The sequence below is a fragment of the Loxodonta africana genome, chromosome 7, assembly GCF_030014295.1.
Source record: "Loxodonta africana isolate mLoxAfr1 chromosome 7, mLoxAfr1.hap2, whole genome shotgun sequence".
NCBI lineage: Eukaryota > Metazoa > Chordata > Mammalia > Proboscidea > Elephantidae > Loxodonta > Loxodonta africana.
Genome location: NC_087348.1, coordinates 822519 through 838834, shown reverse-complemented (window position 1 = coordinate 838834; position 16316 = coordinate 822519). Strand labels below are relative to the sequence as shown.

General features: G+C 64.2%; 2 protein-coding genes across 6 annotated transcripts; both read left to right on the top strand.

The window, feature by feature from the left end:
- The first annotated feature begins 1090 nt into the window (after nucleotides 1–1090).
- PIDD1 (p53-induced death domain protein 1) lies at nucleotides 1091–7524 on the top strand. Of its 4 annotated transcripts, none has more exons than XM_064287533.1 (16): nucleotides 1091–1175; nucleotides 1869–2246; nucleotides 2721–3134; nucleotides 3509–3718; nucleotides 3804–3858; nucleotides 3966–4167; nucleotides 4238–4363; nucleotides 4886–4977; nucleotides 5069–5199; nucleotides 5283–5418; nucleotides 5737–5887; nucleotides 5970–6093; nucleotides 6186–6304; nucleotides 6551–6664; nucleotides 6751–6956; nucleotides 7169–7524. In XM_064287533.1, exons 2-16 carry the CDS (start codon nucleotides 1943–1945, stop codon nucleotides 7425–7427), a joined length of 2643 nt encoding a protein of 880 aa, XP_064143603.1. In that variant the 5' UTR covers nucleotides 1091–1175; nucleotides 1869–1942; the 3' UTR covers nucleotides 7428–7524. The 4 variants fall into 4 exon arrangements, with proteins under 4 accessions (XP_064143603.1, XP_064143601.1, XP_064143602.1 ...); XM_064287531.1 differs by having other exon boundaries at nucleotides 4801–4977; nucleotides 5052–5199; XM_064287532.1 differs by having other exon boundaries at nucleotides 4798–4965; nucleotides 5052–5199.
- A 589-nt stretch (nucleotides 7525–8113) lies between these two features.
- On the top strand, nucleotides 8114–15916 carry SLC25A22 (solute carrier family 25 member 22). 2 transcript variants are annotated; one of them, XM_064287529.1, is made up of 10 exons: nucleotides 8114–8144; nucleotides 11258–11455; nucleotides 11551–11676; nucleotides 11962–12017; nucleotides 12651–12741; nucleotides 13325–13443; nucleotides 13643–13817; nucleotides 13902–14056; nucleotides 14154–14229; nucleotides 14346–15916. In XM_064287529.1, the coding sequence occupies exons 2-10, from the start codon at nucleotides 11436–11438 to the stop codon at nucleotides 14497–14499; spliced, it is 972 nt and encodes a 323-aa protein (XP_064143599.1). In that variant the 5' UTR covers nucleotides 8114–8144; nucleotides 11258–11435; the 3' UTR covers nucleotides 14500–15916. The 2 variants fall into 2 exon arrangements, with proteins under 2 accessions (XP_064143599.1, XP_003423275.1); XM_003423227.4 differs by lacking the exon at nucleotides 8114–8144 and adding an exon at nucleotides 8538–10271.
- The last annotated feature ends 400 nt before the right edge of the window (nucleotides 15917–16316 follow it).

Sequence of the window (16316 nt, the reverse complement as noted above, 5' to 3'; positions counted from 1 at the left end):
CAGCTTCACGATCTCCTGAGGTGCGGTCGCCCCTGTTTCATAGATGAGGAGGGCAGGACGGGCATAGAAAGGTGTCCTTGCTCAGGGTCACAGCTGGGACAAGCAAGAATGGAGTCACAAAAGGAAGCCATTGCAGTGTTTTAAGCAGGGAAGTGGCAAGTTGTGATTGGTTTTTAAAAGGATTCCTCGGTATTGCTGATTGGGATGATGAATTTTGGAAATAGCGGTAATGGTTGCAAAACACTGAGTATAATTAATGTTTCTGAACTGTATACTTAAAATGATTGCAGTAGTAAACTTCCCGTTATGCATATTTTACCATAATAAAAAAAATTGCATGTACGTACATATATATATACATATATATATGTATATACACAAGAACAGAGCCGTCTGGCAGCTGTGCAGAAAGGGCGTGGGGGCGGGGCTGAGCAGAATGGAGGAAGGGGGAGATCTGGCACGAAGCTGCTGGGGTGATTCAGGAGGCAGGCCAGGTGTAGGATGCACACCTATGATGTCGCCTGGAGACTGAGCAGGCAGAACTGGGCATGTCCTTCATTGACTGAACAGCTGCTTGGAATGAAGCACAGGCCCCGTCCTCAAGCGGCAGCCACCGTGGGGGAAGGGGCTCCCCGATGCCTGGCCCAGAGTGAGCGCTCCACAAGGACGTTGGGGACGGAGGTCAGGGGTCATGGAGTCTGAGAGGAGGCCAAGAAGGCTTCCCAGAGAAGAGGCCATTGGGGCTGGCTGGAGACGGGCATAGTCATAGCTCTGGCTCCTGGCACGGGGTGGGTGTGGGGGAGCAGCCGCAACCGACCCTGGGAGCCCCCAGCCCGCCTGGGGACGGCACCAGCTCAGGACAGCAGTAGGTCGGGCTCCACCGAGCGCAGCGCAGGCCTTCCCGGCGGCCGAGGCTGAACCACACAGATGTGGGCCGACTCACGGCAAGCCGACTGCAGGCGGGCGCGCGGCTGGACGGATGGGCTCTGCGTCCGCGTCTCCAGAGCCGGGACCCTCGGCCGGGGGGGCCCGCGCGGCGCAGGGGCACCTCCCCGTGGGGCGGGGCCTGGAGGGGGCGGGGCCTGCAGTGCCCGCCGCCCGGAAGCGCGCGGGCGGGAACCGGGCTCCGAGCAAGGATCCAGGGGCGCCGGGTGTGCGCCCACCCTGGAGCGTAGGTACGCACGGGCCACCGGCGGGAAGGTTTGCCCCGGGGTGGGCGGGGGCTCCCGGGACTTCCCTGGCCCTGACCGCAGCTCTGGCCCGGAGTCCCCGGAGCTCGGAAGTCTCGGGTTGCGGAGAGAGCGCGCTTCCACCGACCTCCCACCCGGTGGTCCGAGCCGTACTACGCCGGGCATCGCCCTCCCCAGCACACTGAGGTTTTTCCTGGAAGTGGTGGGCGACCCTTCTCGAGGAGTCAACAAAGGGGACACACCCCAGGTCGCAGAAGCTACCCAGTGGCTTAGACCCTAAGTTCTCTGTTTTACGTTCACTCCTACGATACAGGGGAAGCAGCCCCTCCATCCCTGTCTGAGCTGAGCACTGGAATCCCAGGAGCAGGTCAGCCAGGATGGCCTGACAGGTCCAGGAGGCCCATGGTCCCCTACCTTCCGCAGCAGGGCTCTGCAGGCTCAGCTGCTCCCAGGAGTCTCAGCGTCTAGCCCCCACCAGCCCTGAGCTCTCATTCAATCCCGTTTCCAGAGATGACCCATGCCCCAGGTCTGCAGAGTGACCAAAGGGCCTCCCCTACTCTAGCCAGCCCAGCCCTGGGTTTTCAGACCAGGTGGTTTGGCTCAAGCTCTCCCCAAAGTCCCAGCAGGGAGGAGGAGCCCAGCCCCCACCAGCGCCCACTCCTCCCCCTGCCTCCACAGCCTCTGGGCCCTGCCTAAGCAGGCCTGCCTGGCAAGCTGGGACATGTCCGGCCCCCGAGGGCAGTCGGTGGGCGATGGCTGCAGCGGTGGAGGGGCTGGAGCCCGAGGCAGCTGCAGAAGATGCGACAAGAGGTGCTGCAGAGGAGGCTGTGGACGCAGGGCTCAGGGTGCCACCTCTTCTGGCCGGGAACCGCCTGAACCTGGACCTGTACCCTGGGGGCTGCCACCAGCTGCTGCACCTGTGCGCCCAGCGGTCCCCTCAGCTGCTGCAGGTGGAGTTCCTTCGGCTGAGCACCCACGAGGACCCTGGGCTGCTGGGAGCCACCCTGGCCCAGGTGCCAGGCAGACTGCCCTGCCTCCGCTCCCTGGTTCTCAAAGGTCAGTCTCCCCCTGTTCCAGCCCCATCTGCAGCTCCTCCCCTGCCTTCTGCCTTGTCCTCAAAAGTGAACCCTGGTCCCAGCCCCAAGTCTCTCCTCCCAGCTCCTCAAGTGGGAGCCCCTGGGGCCCCTGGTCCAGTCCCTATTCTCAGCCCCATCACCATCCTGGGCCTTACCCAATCTCCCCAAGGTGAGGCTAGCTGGGTAACAGTACCGTACCCTTCAGCTGCCTGGTGGGGTCTCCCGGCAATCCCAGTGTGGGCATCTTTCTTGGGAGTTCATGGGTGACGGCTCTTCGCAGAGATGAGCCAGGTCTCCTTCCTGGGCTCCTTTTATGTGCTGGCTTCCCTCCATCATCTCCATCTCCATCCCTCCAACCCCGTGTGGCCTCTGTCATGGCTGCCTTCCCTGGCTGGCAGGGCTGAGGTGGGACCCTGGATCTGAGGGACACATCCAGTTTCCCCCCACCCACCAGGTGGGCAACACCGGGATGCACTGGGTGCCTGCCTTCGGGGCTGTCTCACTTCTCTGCCCGACGGCCTGAGCAACCTGGCTCGCCTGGCCCACTTGGACCTGAGCTTCAACAGTCTGGAGGCACTACCAGCGTGCGTTCCCCAGCTTCGTGGCCTGGATGCTCTCTTGCTCTCTCACAACTGCCTCTTGGAGCTGCCTGAGGCCCTGGGAGCCCTCCCCTCCCTCACCTTCCTTGCTGTGACCCACAACTGCCTGCAAACGCTGCCTACAGCGCTGGGGGCCCTGTCTACCCTGAGGCGCCTTGATCTCTCTGAGAACCTTCTGGACACGCTGCCCCCTGAGATTGGAGGCCTGAGCAGCCTTGCTGAGCTCAACCTGGCCTCCAACCGGCTGCAGAGCCTCCCAGCCTCCCTTGGTGAGTAGCACCCATACCCCCCTGGCTCACTGAGCCCGCTGGGGAGCACCCTCAGCCACTGCCAAGGCCTCTGTCCTGGGGTCCTGGCTCCTCCTCCTCTGCAGGGGCCCCTGAACATGTCGCTGTACCACCTTTGAGCCTTTGCTGCTCCTGGGGCTGCCCCCCTCAACCTCCTGCCCCTGGCCTTTGAGACTCCTGTGTGTCTCTGTCCAAGATCTCAAGTCCCAGTCATGGGACTAGAGACCAAAATAGCTTCTCGGGACCCTGGGATGAGCATCCTGTTGAAGCTCAACCACTTGGCCTAGCCCAGAGGAGGGTGCTGCAGAGCAGGGTACCCAAGACTCTGCTGGCTCTAAGCCAGTGCTGCCTGCCAGCGGGGCTGCGGTCCTTGCGGCTCCTTTTCCTGTATAGCAACCTTCTGACCTCGGTGCCCGCTGGCCTTATCCACCTCCCTCTGCTCGCCCGGCTTGACCTGAGGGGCAACCAGCTGCGGGACGTGCCCCCTGAGTTCCTGGATGCTCCCTTTGTGCGGCTCCAGGGGAACCCCCTGGGCGAGGCCCTGCCGAGACCCCTGAGCCCCCCAGGTGTGTTTGGTGTTGGGAGGGGCTGGCCATGGACAGGACATAGGTCCCATGCTTGTCCTAACTGCCCCTCCGCCCCGCCCTGCAGGGACACCTGTAGTTCCGGAAATGCCCAGGCTGTTCCTGACCACAGATTTGGACAGGTGAGGGCAAGGCGGGGCTGGCCACATTGAAAGCCTCACTCTGCCTCAGGCTTTCCTCCTGGGGTCCCTTTCTGGTCTGACCTGATGCCAGACTTTCCTGCACCCAGCTTCCCAGTGACCCCCCAAGGCTGCTCTGTGACCCTGGCCTGCGGCATTCGGCTACATTTCCCTGCAGGAGCCACCGCCACCCCCATCACCATCCATTATCGACTGTGGCTGCCGGAGCCTCGCTTGGTGCCCCTGGGGCCTCACGACACTCTTCTCAGCCATGTCCTGGAGCTGCAGCCTCACGGGGTGGTCTTCCAGCAGGCAAGGTTGGGCCAGGCGGGTAGCCGAGGGGCTCCCCAGCCTGTCCTGTGCTCAACGCCCTACCTGGCAGGATGTGGGCTTGTGGTTGCTCTTCGTGCCCCCGAGGGTCCGGCGTTGCCGCGAGGTGGTGGTCAGAACCCTGAGTGAAGACAGCTGGACCGACCTGGAGACCCATCTGGAAGAGGAGGCTCCCAAGGTGAAGCACCGGGGAGTGGACCCCCCGACGCTGTCACCCCTCTGACCTCAGGACCCATCCCAGAGGCTCCACCCTGACCCTATCTCCCTCTGACCCTGGAACCCTTGCCCCAGTGGCTCCCCCCGACCCTATCTTCCTCTGACCCTGGAACCCTTGCCCCAGTGGCTCCCCCCGACCCTATTTCCCTCTGACCCTGGAACCCTTGCCCCAGTGGCTCCACCCTGACCCTGTCTCTCTTCTGACTTCAGGACCCCTGTCCCAGAGGCTCCACCCTGACCTCATCTCCTTCTGCCTGTGTTACTCCACTCTGACCCCTCCCTCCACCCCAGGGACTCCCCTCTGACCTCATCCCCTCAACCTCGTCCTCCTCCCAGCCCTGTAACCTCCACCCCAACAGCTGCACCCTAACCCCACTCCCCCTACTCCCACCCCAGCAGTTCTGGGCTCGCTGCCAAGTGCCCCACTTCTCCTGGTTTCTTGTGGTTTCCCGTCCCGTGTCCGACACCTGCTTGGTGCCACCAGAGGGAACGCTGCTCTGCTCCTCAGGACATCCCGGGGTCAAGGTCACGTTCCCCCAGGGGGCCACCGAGGAGCCTCGCCAGGTCCGAATGCAGGTATGGGCAGGGCTGTGCAGAGGTGGAGGGTGGGCCTCAGGCTCTTGGTGGGCACTCAAGTGGCCTATCCCCAGGTGGTACACATGGCCAGCCGTGAGCTGCGAGCGCTGTTGGGGGAGCCTGAGGCAGCTGTGAGCCCCCTGCTGTGCCTCTGGCAGAGTGGACCCCCCAGCTTCCTCCGGCCTGTCACTGTGCAGCTGCCTCTGCCTCCTGGCATCACAGGTGAGAGGTGGGCCTGTGGCAGGCATGGATGGGGCGGGGACAGTGCTAGGGGGGTAGCTGGACTGCTGTCTCCCTGTTCCCAGGCCTGACTCTGGACCGCTCCCGCCTGCACCTGTTGTACCAGGCTCCTCCTGTGGCCACCTGGGATGACATCACGGCTCAGGTGGCCCTAGAGCTTACACACCTGTATGCCCGCTTCCAGGTCACACACTTTTCCTGGTCAGTGCTCTCCCCACCTCCTCAGCACCCCAGGGTCTCTGCAGTCCCTTCACCCCTCCTCCTCCCACATACTGGCCCTGGTACACCACCAAGACCTGTGTGGGGCCTGGTCAGTGCCCTCCTTACCGCCTTAGCACCCCAGGGTCTCTGCAGTCCCCTCACCTCCACTCCTCTCAGGGTCTCTGCGGTCCCCTCACCTCCACCCCGCTCAGGGCCTCAGCGGTCCCCTCACCTCCACCCCTCTCAGGGTCTCTGCGGTCCCCCTCACCTTCACCCCTCTCAGGGTCTCTGCAGTCCCCTCATCTCTACTCCTCCTAGGTACTGGCTCTGGTACACCACTAAGAGCTGTGTGGGCGGCCTGGCGCGCAAGGCCTGGGCACGGCTGCGGCTGCACCGTGTGAACCTCATCGCGCTACAGAGACGCCGGGACCCTGAGCAGGTCCTGCTGCAGTGCCTGCCCCGCAACAAGGTGGAGGACGTGGGGACAGAGCCCTGGGGACGGGAGGGTCGGTGGGGCTGGGGGGTGGCAGGCTCAGGCAGGTGCCCTGCAGGTGGAAGCCACTCTGAAGCGGCTGTTGGAGCGGTACCATGGCCCCGAGCCCTCAGATACCGTGGAGCTCTTTGAGGGCGAAAAGTTCTTTGCTGCCTTTGAGCGCGGCATTGACGTGGATGCCGGTATGCCCCCGGTCCCTGGGGGGCCAGGGATCCTCCCACCTTCGTAGCCCCAGATCCCCCTGGGCTCCTGCTAAGCCCTGCCTGGTTCCCAGATCGTCCAGACTGTGTGGAGGGCAGGATCTGCTTTGTCTTCTATTCTCACCTGAAAAATGTGAAGGAGGTGTATGTAACCACTGCCTTGGACCGGGAGGCTCAGGCTGTGCGGGGCCAGGTGAGTGATTGGTAGGACCCCCAGGGTGTCTGAGGCAGAGCCCAGGGCACTGACTGCCTGGTCCCCCCCGGGTATGAGCACTGACTGCTTGCTCCCCACCAGATGTGAGCATTGACTGCCTGATTCCCTCCGGGTGTCTGAGGCAGTAGCCAGAGCACTAACTGCCTGGTCCCCCCAGGTGTGAGCACTGACTGCCTGGTCCCCCCCAGGTGTGAGGACTGACTGCCCACTCCCCCTCCCCCCCAGGTGTCCTTCTACCGGGGCACAGTGCCCACAGAGGTCCCTAAAGAGGCGGAGGCGGCGCGGCAGAAGAAGGGCTTGGACGCCCTGTGGATGGCCACCCTGCCCATCAAGCTGCCGGTGAGGGCTTGGCGGGGGCAGAGGTGGGGGATAAGGTGGTCCTGGGGCAGAGGCTGGGGCTCACCTGCACCCCCTCCTCTCCACAGAGACTGCGGGGGTCTGAGGGGACGGGGCAGGGGCTGGGGGCAGGCCTCTCCCTGGCACCTCTGAACCTCGGTGATGCCGAGAGCGGCTTCCTGACCCAGAGCAACTTGCTGAGCGTGGCCAGGCGCCTGGGCCTTGACTGGCCAGCTGTGGCCCTGCACCTGGGCCTGCCCTACCGCGAGCTGCAGCGGATCCGGCTTGAGTTCCGGTGAGCCTGGGCCTGCCAGGCTTGGTCGTGGCTGCTGGAGGGTTGAATTGAGGGTGGTGGAGGTTTTACCCTGGGGAGGTGGGGGCTGGAACCCCAGGGTCTGGCCACACCTGGCCCTGGGAGCAAGGGAACCGCCATGAGGGCTAGAGAGATCCTGGGCACGGTGGATGTCCTGGCCAGGGCCCTGCAGTCACCACTCCCGCACTACCCAGGGATGACCTGGACGGCCAGATCCGCCACATGCTCTTCTCCTGGGCTGAGAGGCAGGCTGGGCGGCCAGGCGCAGTGGGGCTCCTGGTGCAGGCCCTGGAGCAGAGTGACCGGAGAGACTTGGCTGAGGAGGTGCGGGCGGTCTTGGAGCTTGGTCGCCAAAAGTACCAGGCCGGCATCCTCCGCACAGGCCTGGCCCCCGGGGACCCAGCCCCACCCAGCCCTTCAGCATCAGAGTCCCGAGAGTCCACCGAGGCCTAAGCCCCACAGATTTGGCCTGGTCCCCACCTTGCCTCTCCACTTCCCCCACGTGGTCTAGCGGTCCCTCCTTCAACAATAACATTCACTGTTCTTCTGTGTCAGAGATCTATTTATTTGTTGGGATGAGGGTGGTTGGTGGGATGGTGGCAGCTGGGAGGAGTCCCTGTGTGGGCAGTTCCCACAGCCCTTGCTCCAGTCCCCTCAACGCAGCCCCTCACACGAGGCCTCCTGTTGTGCTGAGCTTTCCGGGAGAGGGAGGAGCCCTGGTTATACTGTAACTGCTCCGCTGGATGGATACAAAGTCCTCTGTGTGTGGTGCTGCGGGGCACCTCCTGAGTACCTCCCGGGCTGCTGGGACCCGGCTCTCCCCCAGGACGCACGCCTCGGCGCTCCTGGCCGCCGGCCCTGCATCCCCAATGGGGTAATCCCGGGGACGCGAGGCCAAGGAACGACTCTAAGGACAAGCGGCTCGGAGCTCCCGCCCTCCGGTGTCCGTTCCCGGTACGACCGCCCGCGAGTGCAGGGCCGGTGCCTGGTCCCGGGGTGCGGAGCGGCAGGACGCGGGGCTGTGCGCGCCGGGCGCAGTGGCCGCGGCGGCCGGGAGGGGGAGCCGGAGGCCGGGGGCGGAGCGCGGCGCGGAGCTGCCCGCCTCCCCGCTAGGTGCAGGCCGGGCGCGCGGGACCGCGGGGAGGCAGGCGCGGCGGCGGCCAGAGCGCGGTGAGTACGGCCGGGCAGCCCCCTGCGCCTCGCGCGCCCAGGCTGCGGGGGCGCGGAGCGAGCGGCGCGGGCCGGGCAGGTGACAGCTTCCCGAACCAGGCGGCTCTGGCGGGGCCTGCAGGGCGGCGGATGCTCGGACCAGCGGCCGCCGCGGATGTGGAAGGCCGTGCTCGCCTCCCGTGGCGCTGGGCGCGCTCCCTGCGTACACGTGTCCCCGCAGGAGGGCTGGCTTTCCGAGGCGCCGGGGACAGGCCGTGGGGGCGCGCACGTGGGACCCCGCCGGACGTGCGTGTACACGTGCGTGGCTGGAGTCGCCGTTGCCTGGCGAGGCGGGGTGGCAGCGGGGCCGGCCGGGGCTCCATCCGGGCTTCCCTCCAGCAGACGGGGGGCCGGAGCCGCCTCGGAGTGGAGCCAGCGGCCCTCACCCGGCTCCTTTGTCCGCCTGCCGGGCACCGCGCAGCGGGAGACCCCTTCCGGCTCCCTCCAGCCGGCAGGACAGAAAGCGCCTCCCGGGGGGAAGGGACTAGGGAAATTGAATGGCGAGCTGGCACCCAGTCCCATGCTCTGAGCCTCACCTCCATCGCCTTCCTGGGGGTGAGGGGCTCTAGCCATTTGTGGGAGATTCTCCCGTTGCGACCGGAAGAAGCAGCCTCGTCCTCGTGATCTGTCTATGGACTCTCCGGCTTTCTCCCCAGCCTGCCTTGGGCCTTAGTTTTCCTAGGGGCTGTGAGGCCTGACTTAGCCCCGGAGGCCCGGCTGGGACTGCGGGTTTCTATGGTAACATCATGGTGCAGGGGGCGGACCCTGGCAGCTGTCTCGGAAGGAGAGATGGGAACCTAACCGCAAAGAGAGAACAGAAAGAGCCGGGGTTTAGAGGCCCCCTTGGCCAGCACTCTCCCAGGCAGAGCCCCTCTCAGTCAGTGACTGTCCGCCCCCCAACCCCAGGCCCCACGCACAGTGTTGGGGCACAGGACGAGAATGTCTTCTCTGGCCTTGGGACTCCAGGCCCGCCCTGCCCTTCCAGGCACGGTGCTCTTCCAGGCCCACGGTGCTCTTCCAGGCCCACGGTGCTCTTCCAGGCCCACGGTGCTCTTCCAGGCCCACGGTGCTCTTCCAGGCACACACTGCTCTTCCAGGCACACGGTGCTCTTCCAGGTGTATGGTGCTCTTCCAGGCCCACAGCTCCCCTCCCCACTCTAGGTGTTTTGTCTGATGCCTGGGACCCCCGTCATCCAGGTGTCCTCTCTAACCCCAGAAGAATGTGGGATCACCAGGGAGAAACGTGGGTGCTCAGGAAGGCAGGAGTCTCTCAGTCTGGGAGGGCAGGGTAGACCTCAGGGAGGGGCCGGGGAGGATGTAGGCCCTGCCCTGTGGGCTCCACTCCAGGGAGACCTGGCTGTGTCTGACGTGGGAGGATCAGTTTGGAGTTCAGAGGTCAGGTCTCTCTGCTGGCAGGGCAGGTAGAGGCATGTCCCGAACTGGTTCCCCTGGGTGTGTGAGGCCACAGCAGCCCAAAGGGCAGAAGGCTCTATTAGTGCCCTGTGCCTGTCCCCTTGGACCGCCAGATGACCAGGGCCTGTGAGCACTGGCCAGTGGCCTGAGACCTGCAACCCCTTTTGATCCCACACATATGTCCCCATGGGGTGGGTGGGGCCTGGGGCTGGAGCCCCAGAGAGGAGGAGTTTTTCCTGAAATGCACCCCCCCCTCACTCATAGGTCCCACAAACACAGGGTATCTGACATGGAGTGCCTCATTATTGGGGTCCCAGGGGCCTGGACAGACCCAGATGAGGAAGGGGCTTCAGGGCTGAGGACAGGACCCACGGCGTGGCTGGGGCATGGGGTCCCTGGCCTGGGGCCCCTGTGGGCTATGGACTGGCAGGCTGGGTCAGCCTGAGTCAGACCCCATGGCCCGAGGCCACCCCCCCAAAGCAGTACCCTGTCCAAAGATGCTGTTACTCCCTCTCAGAGCCCTGGTGCCCAAAGAGAAAGAGAAAGTCACCCCCCCAGCCCCGCCTCACCCTGCCCACGGCCAATCACAGTGTCTCTGCACCTCCCTCCTTTATCTCCTGCTCAGAGCCAGCGGGCACCCAGAGCTGCAGAGGAGCGGAGCTGGAGCTGGAGCAGGTTCTGTGAGCTGAGCGGGCGGTGGGCAACAGGGACTTGGCGGGCGGGGGCAGCTGAGGAGGGGCTGCCATGGAGGCAGGGAAGCTGAGGTGAAGGTCACAAGTCCCTCCGAGGGGCCAAGAGAGCAGGGCCTTGTGACCCAGCGCTGTGGGTGACAGCTGGCCTGCCAGGTCTAGCAGAGCGGGGGGAGGGGGCCGGGGGTGAGGACCCTGGGAGCACCCACAGCCCAGGGCCGCAGCTACCCTGTGGGGGGCACCAGGGCTGGGTCTGGCTCTGAGCTCTGCCCCCGTGGGAGGGCCCTTTTCTCCCCACCCCTAGATTGCATGAGGGTCCCAACCACAGGGGTCTCAGAAGGTCAGCCAGCCCCCTATAGCTGCCCCCACACACCTGAGTCTTCCAGAGGTCCCCGGTCGCTGTTTTCTGTTTGTGTCTGGAGTGAAACTCTTGGGAGGGCAGAGAGGAGGAGGGTCGGCCTGCACTGGGTGTCTGTGGGTATTGGGTGCTTTTTCATGGGGAGAGGTATCTGGACCCAGAAGGGGTTCTGTTGCAGGAGCGGAGTCTGTGCTCTGAGATAGCTGTGTATTTCTGGGGCACCGGGAGGGGGCTGGTGAGGAGCCCCAGCCCCAGCCCTGAAGAGAGCAGGCACCGGCAGCCTCTTCTCAGGGATGTGGGGGTGGCACGCGCAGCCCCAGCCCCCGTTCAAGGGGCCCCAGCTGGCAACTGACATTTGCCGCTGCCCCCCAGGCGCCTGGCCCTTTAAAAGCTAGAGCACACCTTTGTGCACACGAGTGAGCCTGTGATACCATGGGGGTGACACCTGCCTTACCTGTGATGCTGGTGGGGGGCCTCGAGGTGAAACAGAACACCCACCCCGGGATGCACCCAGGACTGGTCATGGCTCCAGCCCGGGGGGCGGGGAGGTTTATTCCCTTGGCCTCTGCTGCAGTTGTCTGCCCACCCTGCTGACACTGCTGCTGTCCCTCTAGGACTGAGGTGTGGCTGACGCCCTGAAATCCCCCAGACCAGGCGGGCAGCCCCTCCCCGCGTCCAGCTGCCGCCCCGCTGCCTCCGCCTCCCCTTCACCTCCACCTCTGCCCCGCCGCCTCCTCTGCTGCCCTTCTCCTCTGTATCTCCACCTCTTATCTGGACACACGGGCCACTTAAATGGCTGATAAGCAGATCAGGTCAGAGCCCTGCCCTGGCTTCCCTCTTGTTGGCCTTGCCCCCTCCTGCCAGCCTTGCCCTGCTGACCTCTGACCCCACCCTGCCTTCCCACTAGTCTCCCAGCCAAGCTCATCAATGGTGGCATTGCTGGGCTGATCGGGGTCACCTGCGTGTTTCCCATCGACCTGGCCAAGACAAGGTTGCAGAATCAGCAAAATGGCCAGCGAATGTACACAAGCATGTGAGTGGGGGGCTGGGGAGGCCGCTGGCAGTCGGGGGTAGGCACAGAGAGTCCAGCTGGGACCTGGGCAGGAGGGGAGGTGGGGCAGGACAAGGCTTACAGCAGTGCCCATACTCTTCCTTCCCTGGTTGGCGAAAGGGGAGACTGAGGCCAGGGCAGGCCTGGGGTCATTGCTTGGTTTGGGACGGGGCCTCTTCCTGTCACCCCAGGCCAGTGCTGGCCTGGGCAGGGAATGAGGTGGTCTCTGGCGGCTGCTCAGGCTCACCCACCTCCCCTTGCTTGCAGGTCCGACTGCCTCATCAAAACCATCCGCTCGGAGGGCTATTTCGGCATGTACCGCGGTGAGGCTCGGGTGGGGTGTGGCGGGCGTATTCTGTGGGGGCTGGCTGTGCTTGGGGAGCCGTCAGCTGACCCTTGGAGGGCAGAAAAGGTGGGGTCTCTGGCTAGTGCCACTTCTCACTCCCCACTACATGGGCAGCATCTACCAGCACCTGGCATGGTGGGAGGCTCTGAGATGGCGCCGCCCCACTGAGGTGGCTGCAGCCTCCTCCCCCTTGGAGCCTGGCCACGAGTGGTGGGCGTTACTGCAAAGCGGCTTAGGAGACAATCCCGGATTTGCCCAGACTGCAGCCGCCCTGAGCCTTCGGCACTGAGGGGGCTTCTCTGCCTCGTCTGTAGGGGCTCTGACCTACACACCCATTAGCACTGGCTGGAATCAGAGGTGGATGGGGGCTGCAGTGGGAGGACCGTGCAGGGGAGGGTGGGGAGAGTACCCCTCCTGGCCTGGAACACACCAGGCCCAAATGTGGGTGAGAGGGCAGGAGGAAGTGCCAAGGGGCGGCAGGGCCAGGCTTGGCCAGCCCAGGGGCAAGTGCTGGCCCGGAGCCTCCCACCCAGGCCAGTGTGCCCACCCCCCGACCTGCTGCCCCTGGCCCCGTGACCCCCAAGCTGTTCCTGACCCCATGTGTCCACAGGAGCTGCAGTGAACCTGACACTCGTCACCCCAGAGAAGGCCATCAAGTTGGCAGCCAACGATTTCTTCCGTTATCAGCTTTCCAAGGATGGGTAAGGAGCCGGGCTGCAGGGACCAAGGTCATGTAGCAGACACCTGAGTGGGCCTTCGGCCCCACATAGCTGTGAGTAGGACAGAGTCAGCCCAGCAAGCCCGACCCTACTGCAGGGCTCCAGGGGCTCTGCCGTGTGCAGTCCTTGCCTCAGCCTTCCTCAGCCGGTAGGGTATTCTCCTTGTCTCCCGCCTGCATGGGAAGATCAGCTGTGCTCAGCCTCTGCCTGTCACCCCCACGCAGGTGGGAATTGGGGGGTGCGGGCCAGCTTTTCCTCATCACCAGAGGGACACCCCTGGACAGACTGCCCTTCTTGGGGGCATTTGAGACCCCAGTCCCCCATCTCTCTATGCAGGGATGGCCCACTGGCCGTCACCAGGTCCTGCCCACGGGACCATCTGTCTCAGTGGCTCTGTGCCCGGGCCTAGAGAGTGTGTCAGGTTGGAGGCTGCATCACCTCTACGCCTCCCACTCCCTTTTGTCCAGATGCAGCAGCAGTCCCCCAGGTAGCAGGCAGTGCCTGACTCATTCTGGGTGGCAGAGGTCTCCCCACTGTCCTCACGATGGCCCCCACCCGGCTGCAGGCAGAAGCTAACACTGTTGAAGGAGATGCTGGCTGGCTGTGGGGCAGGCACCTGCCAGGTGATCGTGACAACCCCCATGGAGATGCTAAAGATACAGCTACAGGATGCTGGCCGCATAGGTGGGGGTGGGGGAGACCCTGGGGAGCCGCATAGGTGGGGTGGGGGAGACCCTGGGGGCCGAATAGGTGGGGGTGGGGGAGACCCTGGGGGCCGCATAGGTGGGGGTAGGGGAGACCCTGGGGTGGAGGCAGTGGGCTGGACCTCCCTGTTCCCTCACCACCGAGAAGGGCCAGCAACCAGGTCCCCCTTCCTCCCCAGCTGCCCAGAAGAAGATCCTGGCCACTCAGGCCCAGCTTCCAGCCCAGGGTGGGACGCAGCCTGTGGCAGAGGCTCCAGCCATCCCCCGGCCCACGGCCACCCAGCTGACCCGGGACCTGCTGCGAAGTCGAGGCATCGCTGGTCTCTATAAGGGACTGGGGGCCACACTGCTGAGGTGGGGAGGCCAGGGAGGGCAGAGAGGGACAGCCCCGGCTGCCTGCGGTGACCCCGGTCGTCACCACTGCCCCCCCCCCTGCAGGGACGTCCCTTTCTCCATCGTCTACTTCCCGCTCTTTGCCAACCTGAACCAGCTCGGCCAACCGGCATCTGGCGAGAAGTCTCCCTTTTACGTGTCCTTCTTAGCTGGGTGTGTGGCCGGAAGTGCGGCTGCTGTGGCCGTCAACCCCTGTGATGGTCAGTGCTTGGCCCTGGGCCCCAGGCAGGTTACGGGCTGAGGGGGTGGCTCCAGGATTGGCAGGGGACTCCCACCCTGACCCTACACTTCCTGCAGTGGTGAAGACACGCCTCCAGTCCCTTCAGCGTGGGGTTAACGAGGACACCTATTCAGGGTTCCTGGACTGTGCCAGGTGCGTGAGGTCCCCTGGGGTGGGGGTGGGGGTGGGGCACAGCAGGGACAGGGGAAGGGAGTGGGGAGGGGATGGGGGAGGCAGGGCTGCCCCCTGACCTGACCTTTCCCCCACAGGAAGATCCTGCGGCATGAGGGCCCCTTGGCTTTCCTTAAGGGCGCCTACTGCCGTGCCCTGGTCATTGCCCCACTGTTTGGTATTGCCCAGGTGGTCTACTTCCTGGGCATCGCTGAGTCCCTGCTGGGGCTGCTGCAGGGCCCCCAGGCCTGAATGCTGCACTGCCCCAGGACTGAACGACGGAAGGCTTCCCATCTGCGTTGCCAGGAGGGGGCTGAGGAAGAGCACAGGGTCCATGCAAATGGTGCAGCAGTAGGTCCCCTCGGGGCTCTGCCTGCAGGACCGTGGGATCAATGTCTTATTTATGTAGAAAATGCAGAAACCTGTACATTCCTGGAGCCGACCCTGCCCAGCCTGGCCTGATCACCCCCAGGGCAGAGCTGGTCTCTAGGCTGGGGGCCCCTGCCTGGCATGGACAACTGGACCCTACCCCCAGCCCACCCGGCTCTGGTTCCCAGGCTTGGCCCCTGGTCCATGAGGGGCCCTGCACAAACCTATTTATTGAACCTGCCGAGCCCGAGTGGCACTGTCCACTTCTCCGTCCATTGGCCTGCCCTCCCCCTGTTGCTCTTCCCTTGGCCAGGACTCCATCCCACTCCTAGCCTTGCGGGAGGGTTGGGGTCCCTTGCTCCCAGTGTTGAGCCAGAAATCCGGGGGGGTGAGGGTCACACTGAATTTCTCATTCCCAGGGCAGGCCCCCCTTCCTGTTCACTGTGGGACCCAGCACCCTCATAGTGGGTCCATCTCCCTCCACCCCCAGCCAAGGGCCTTGAGCATGTAATGTTTGTGTGTACGTGTGTGCATGCATGCGGACTGTGGGGTCAAGTCACACCATCCAGCCGTCAGCCTGGCCCCTCAGGGTGGCAGTCAGCGTGCGTGCGTGCGTGCGTGCGTGCGTGCGTGCGTGTGTCTCCCAGGCTCTCTGCTGACTGTCCAGGGATTTACTCCTCCAGTCCTATCCCTCTTGTAGCACCTTGGACATACCCCTCCTCTAAGACCCCCTGCTCTGAGTCTGGCCCTCCCGTGGGGGGAAGGGGCAGGCCTGAGGACCAGTATGGAGCCTGGGGCTCTGGCTGTAATTGCAGGGTTGGGGGGCCAGGAGCTGCTCCCTCAGCCCTCCCAGGACCAACCTACTCTCTGGGCCTCTCCACAGGCCCCTGACCACACTCCAGAAAGCTCTACCCCCAACCTTCTCCACCTGTGCGTGTTGTGAACTGAGGCAGGCTCCTGGCCCGCCCCAGCAAGTGATCCCGTTGGTAATTGATCCTGTGTGGTGGTGCTGTGTTCCCCTGACCAGGGCCCCTTGTGGGTCCCTCCCCAGTGACACTACCTGGGGCTCAGGCCTGGGCCCCCCAGTTCACGGTTGTCCCTGGGAGCCACCCCTCCCATCACCTGTACCTTGGAAGCTACTGCTGCTGCTTACAGAATTCTATTTTTTTTTTTTTCTTTTGGAGAGTTTTAAGAAGTAACTTTTTGTGTCCTGTCATGTAAGAGGATAAATAAATATTCTAAGTAGATATTTCCTTCCCAGAACTCTTGTTTGGGGATGAGGGTGGGAAGGGCGGCCCCCCCCTCCCATAACTGGTCCCTCCCTGGCCCCAGGCCCAGCCCCCTAGCCCCACAGTTTGGCCTAGAGGGGGTCCTGGCCTGCATTGGGTCCTGGCCTGCAGGGGGCCCTGGCTTGCAGGGGGTCTTGGCCTGCAGGGGGCCCTGGCCTGCAGGGGGTCCTGGCAGGGAGAACCGGGACTTCTGCTTCCTGCCGCCGGGACGGGTGTGAGCCGGGCCGCCGCAGCTCACAGCTCTTCTCCCAGAACCCAGAAAACTCCCTTGGGGTCGAGAGCTGGGTTTGGGAACGGTTAACCGTGATGGCTGAACAGGATGAATGTCACTGAACTGTAGAGGTGAAGATTGTATAAATGGCAAACGGTCCGTTACATACATACTCACCACACACACAAAAGCTGGGTTTG

Excerpts from the sequence above, each read along its gene's own strand:
- PIDD1 (XM_064287530.1), top strand. The coding sequence starts at position 1,943 with ATGGCTGCAGCGGTGGAGGGGCTGGAGCCCGAGGCAGCTGCAGAAGAT. Across the intron at positions 4,168-4,237 it reads ACGGGGTGGTCTTCCAGCAG|GATGTGGGCTTGTGGTTGCT; the intron begins GCAAGGTTGGGC and ends CCTACCTGGCAG. Across the intron at positions 4,364-4,797 it reads TGGAAGAGGAGGCTCCCAAG|CAGTTCTGGGCTCGCTGCCA; the intron begins GTGAAGCACCGG and ends CTCCCACCCCAG.
- SLC25A22 (XM_064287529.1), top strand. The coding sequence starts at position 11,436 with ATGGCTGATAAGCAGATCAG. Across the intron at positions 12,742-13,324 it reads TATCAGCTTTCCAAGGATGG|GCAGAAGCTAACACTGTTGA; the intron begins GTAAGGAGCCGG and ends ACCCGGCTGCAG. Across the intron at positions 13,818-13,901 it reads CTGGGGGCCACACTGCTGAG|GGACGTCCCTTTCTCCATCG; the intron begins GTGGGGAGGCCA and ends CCCCCCCTGCAG.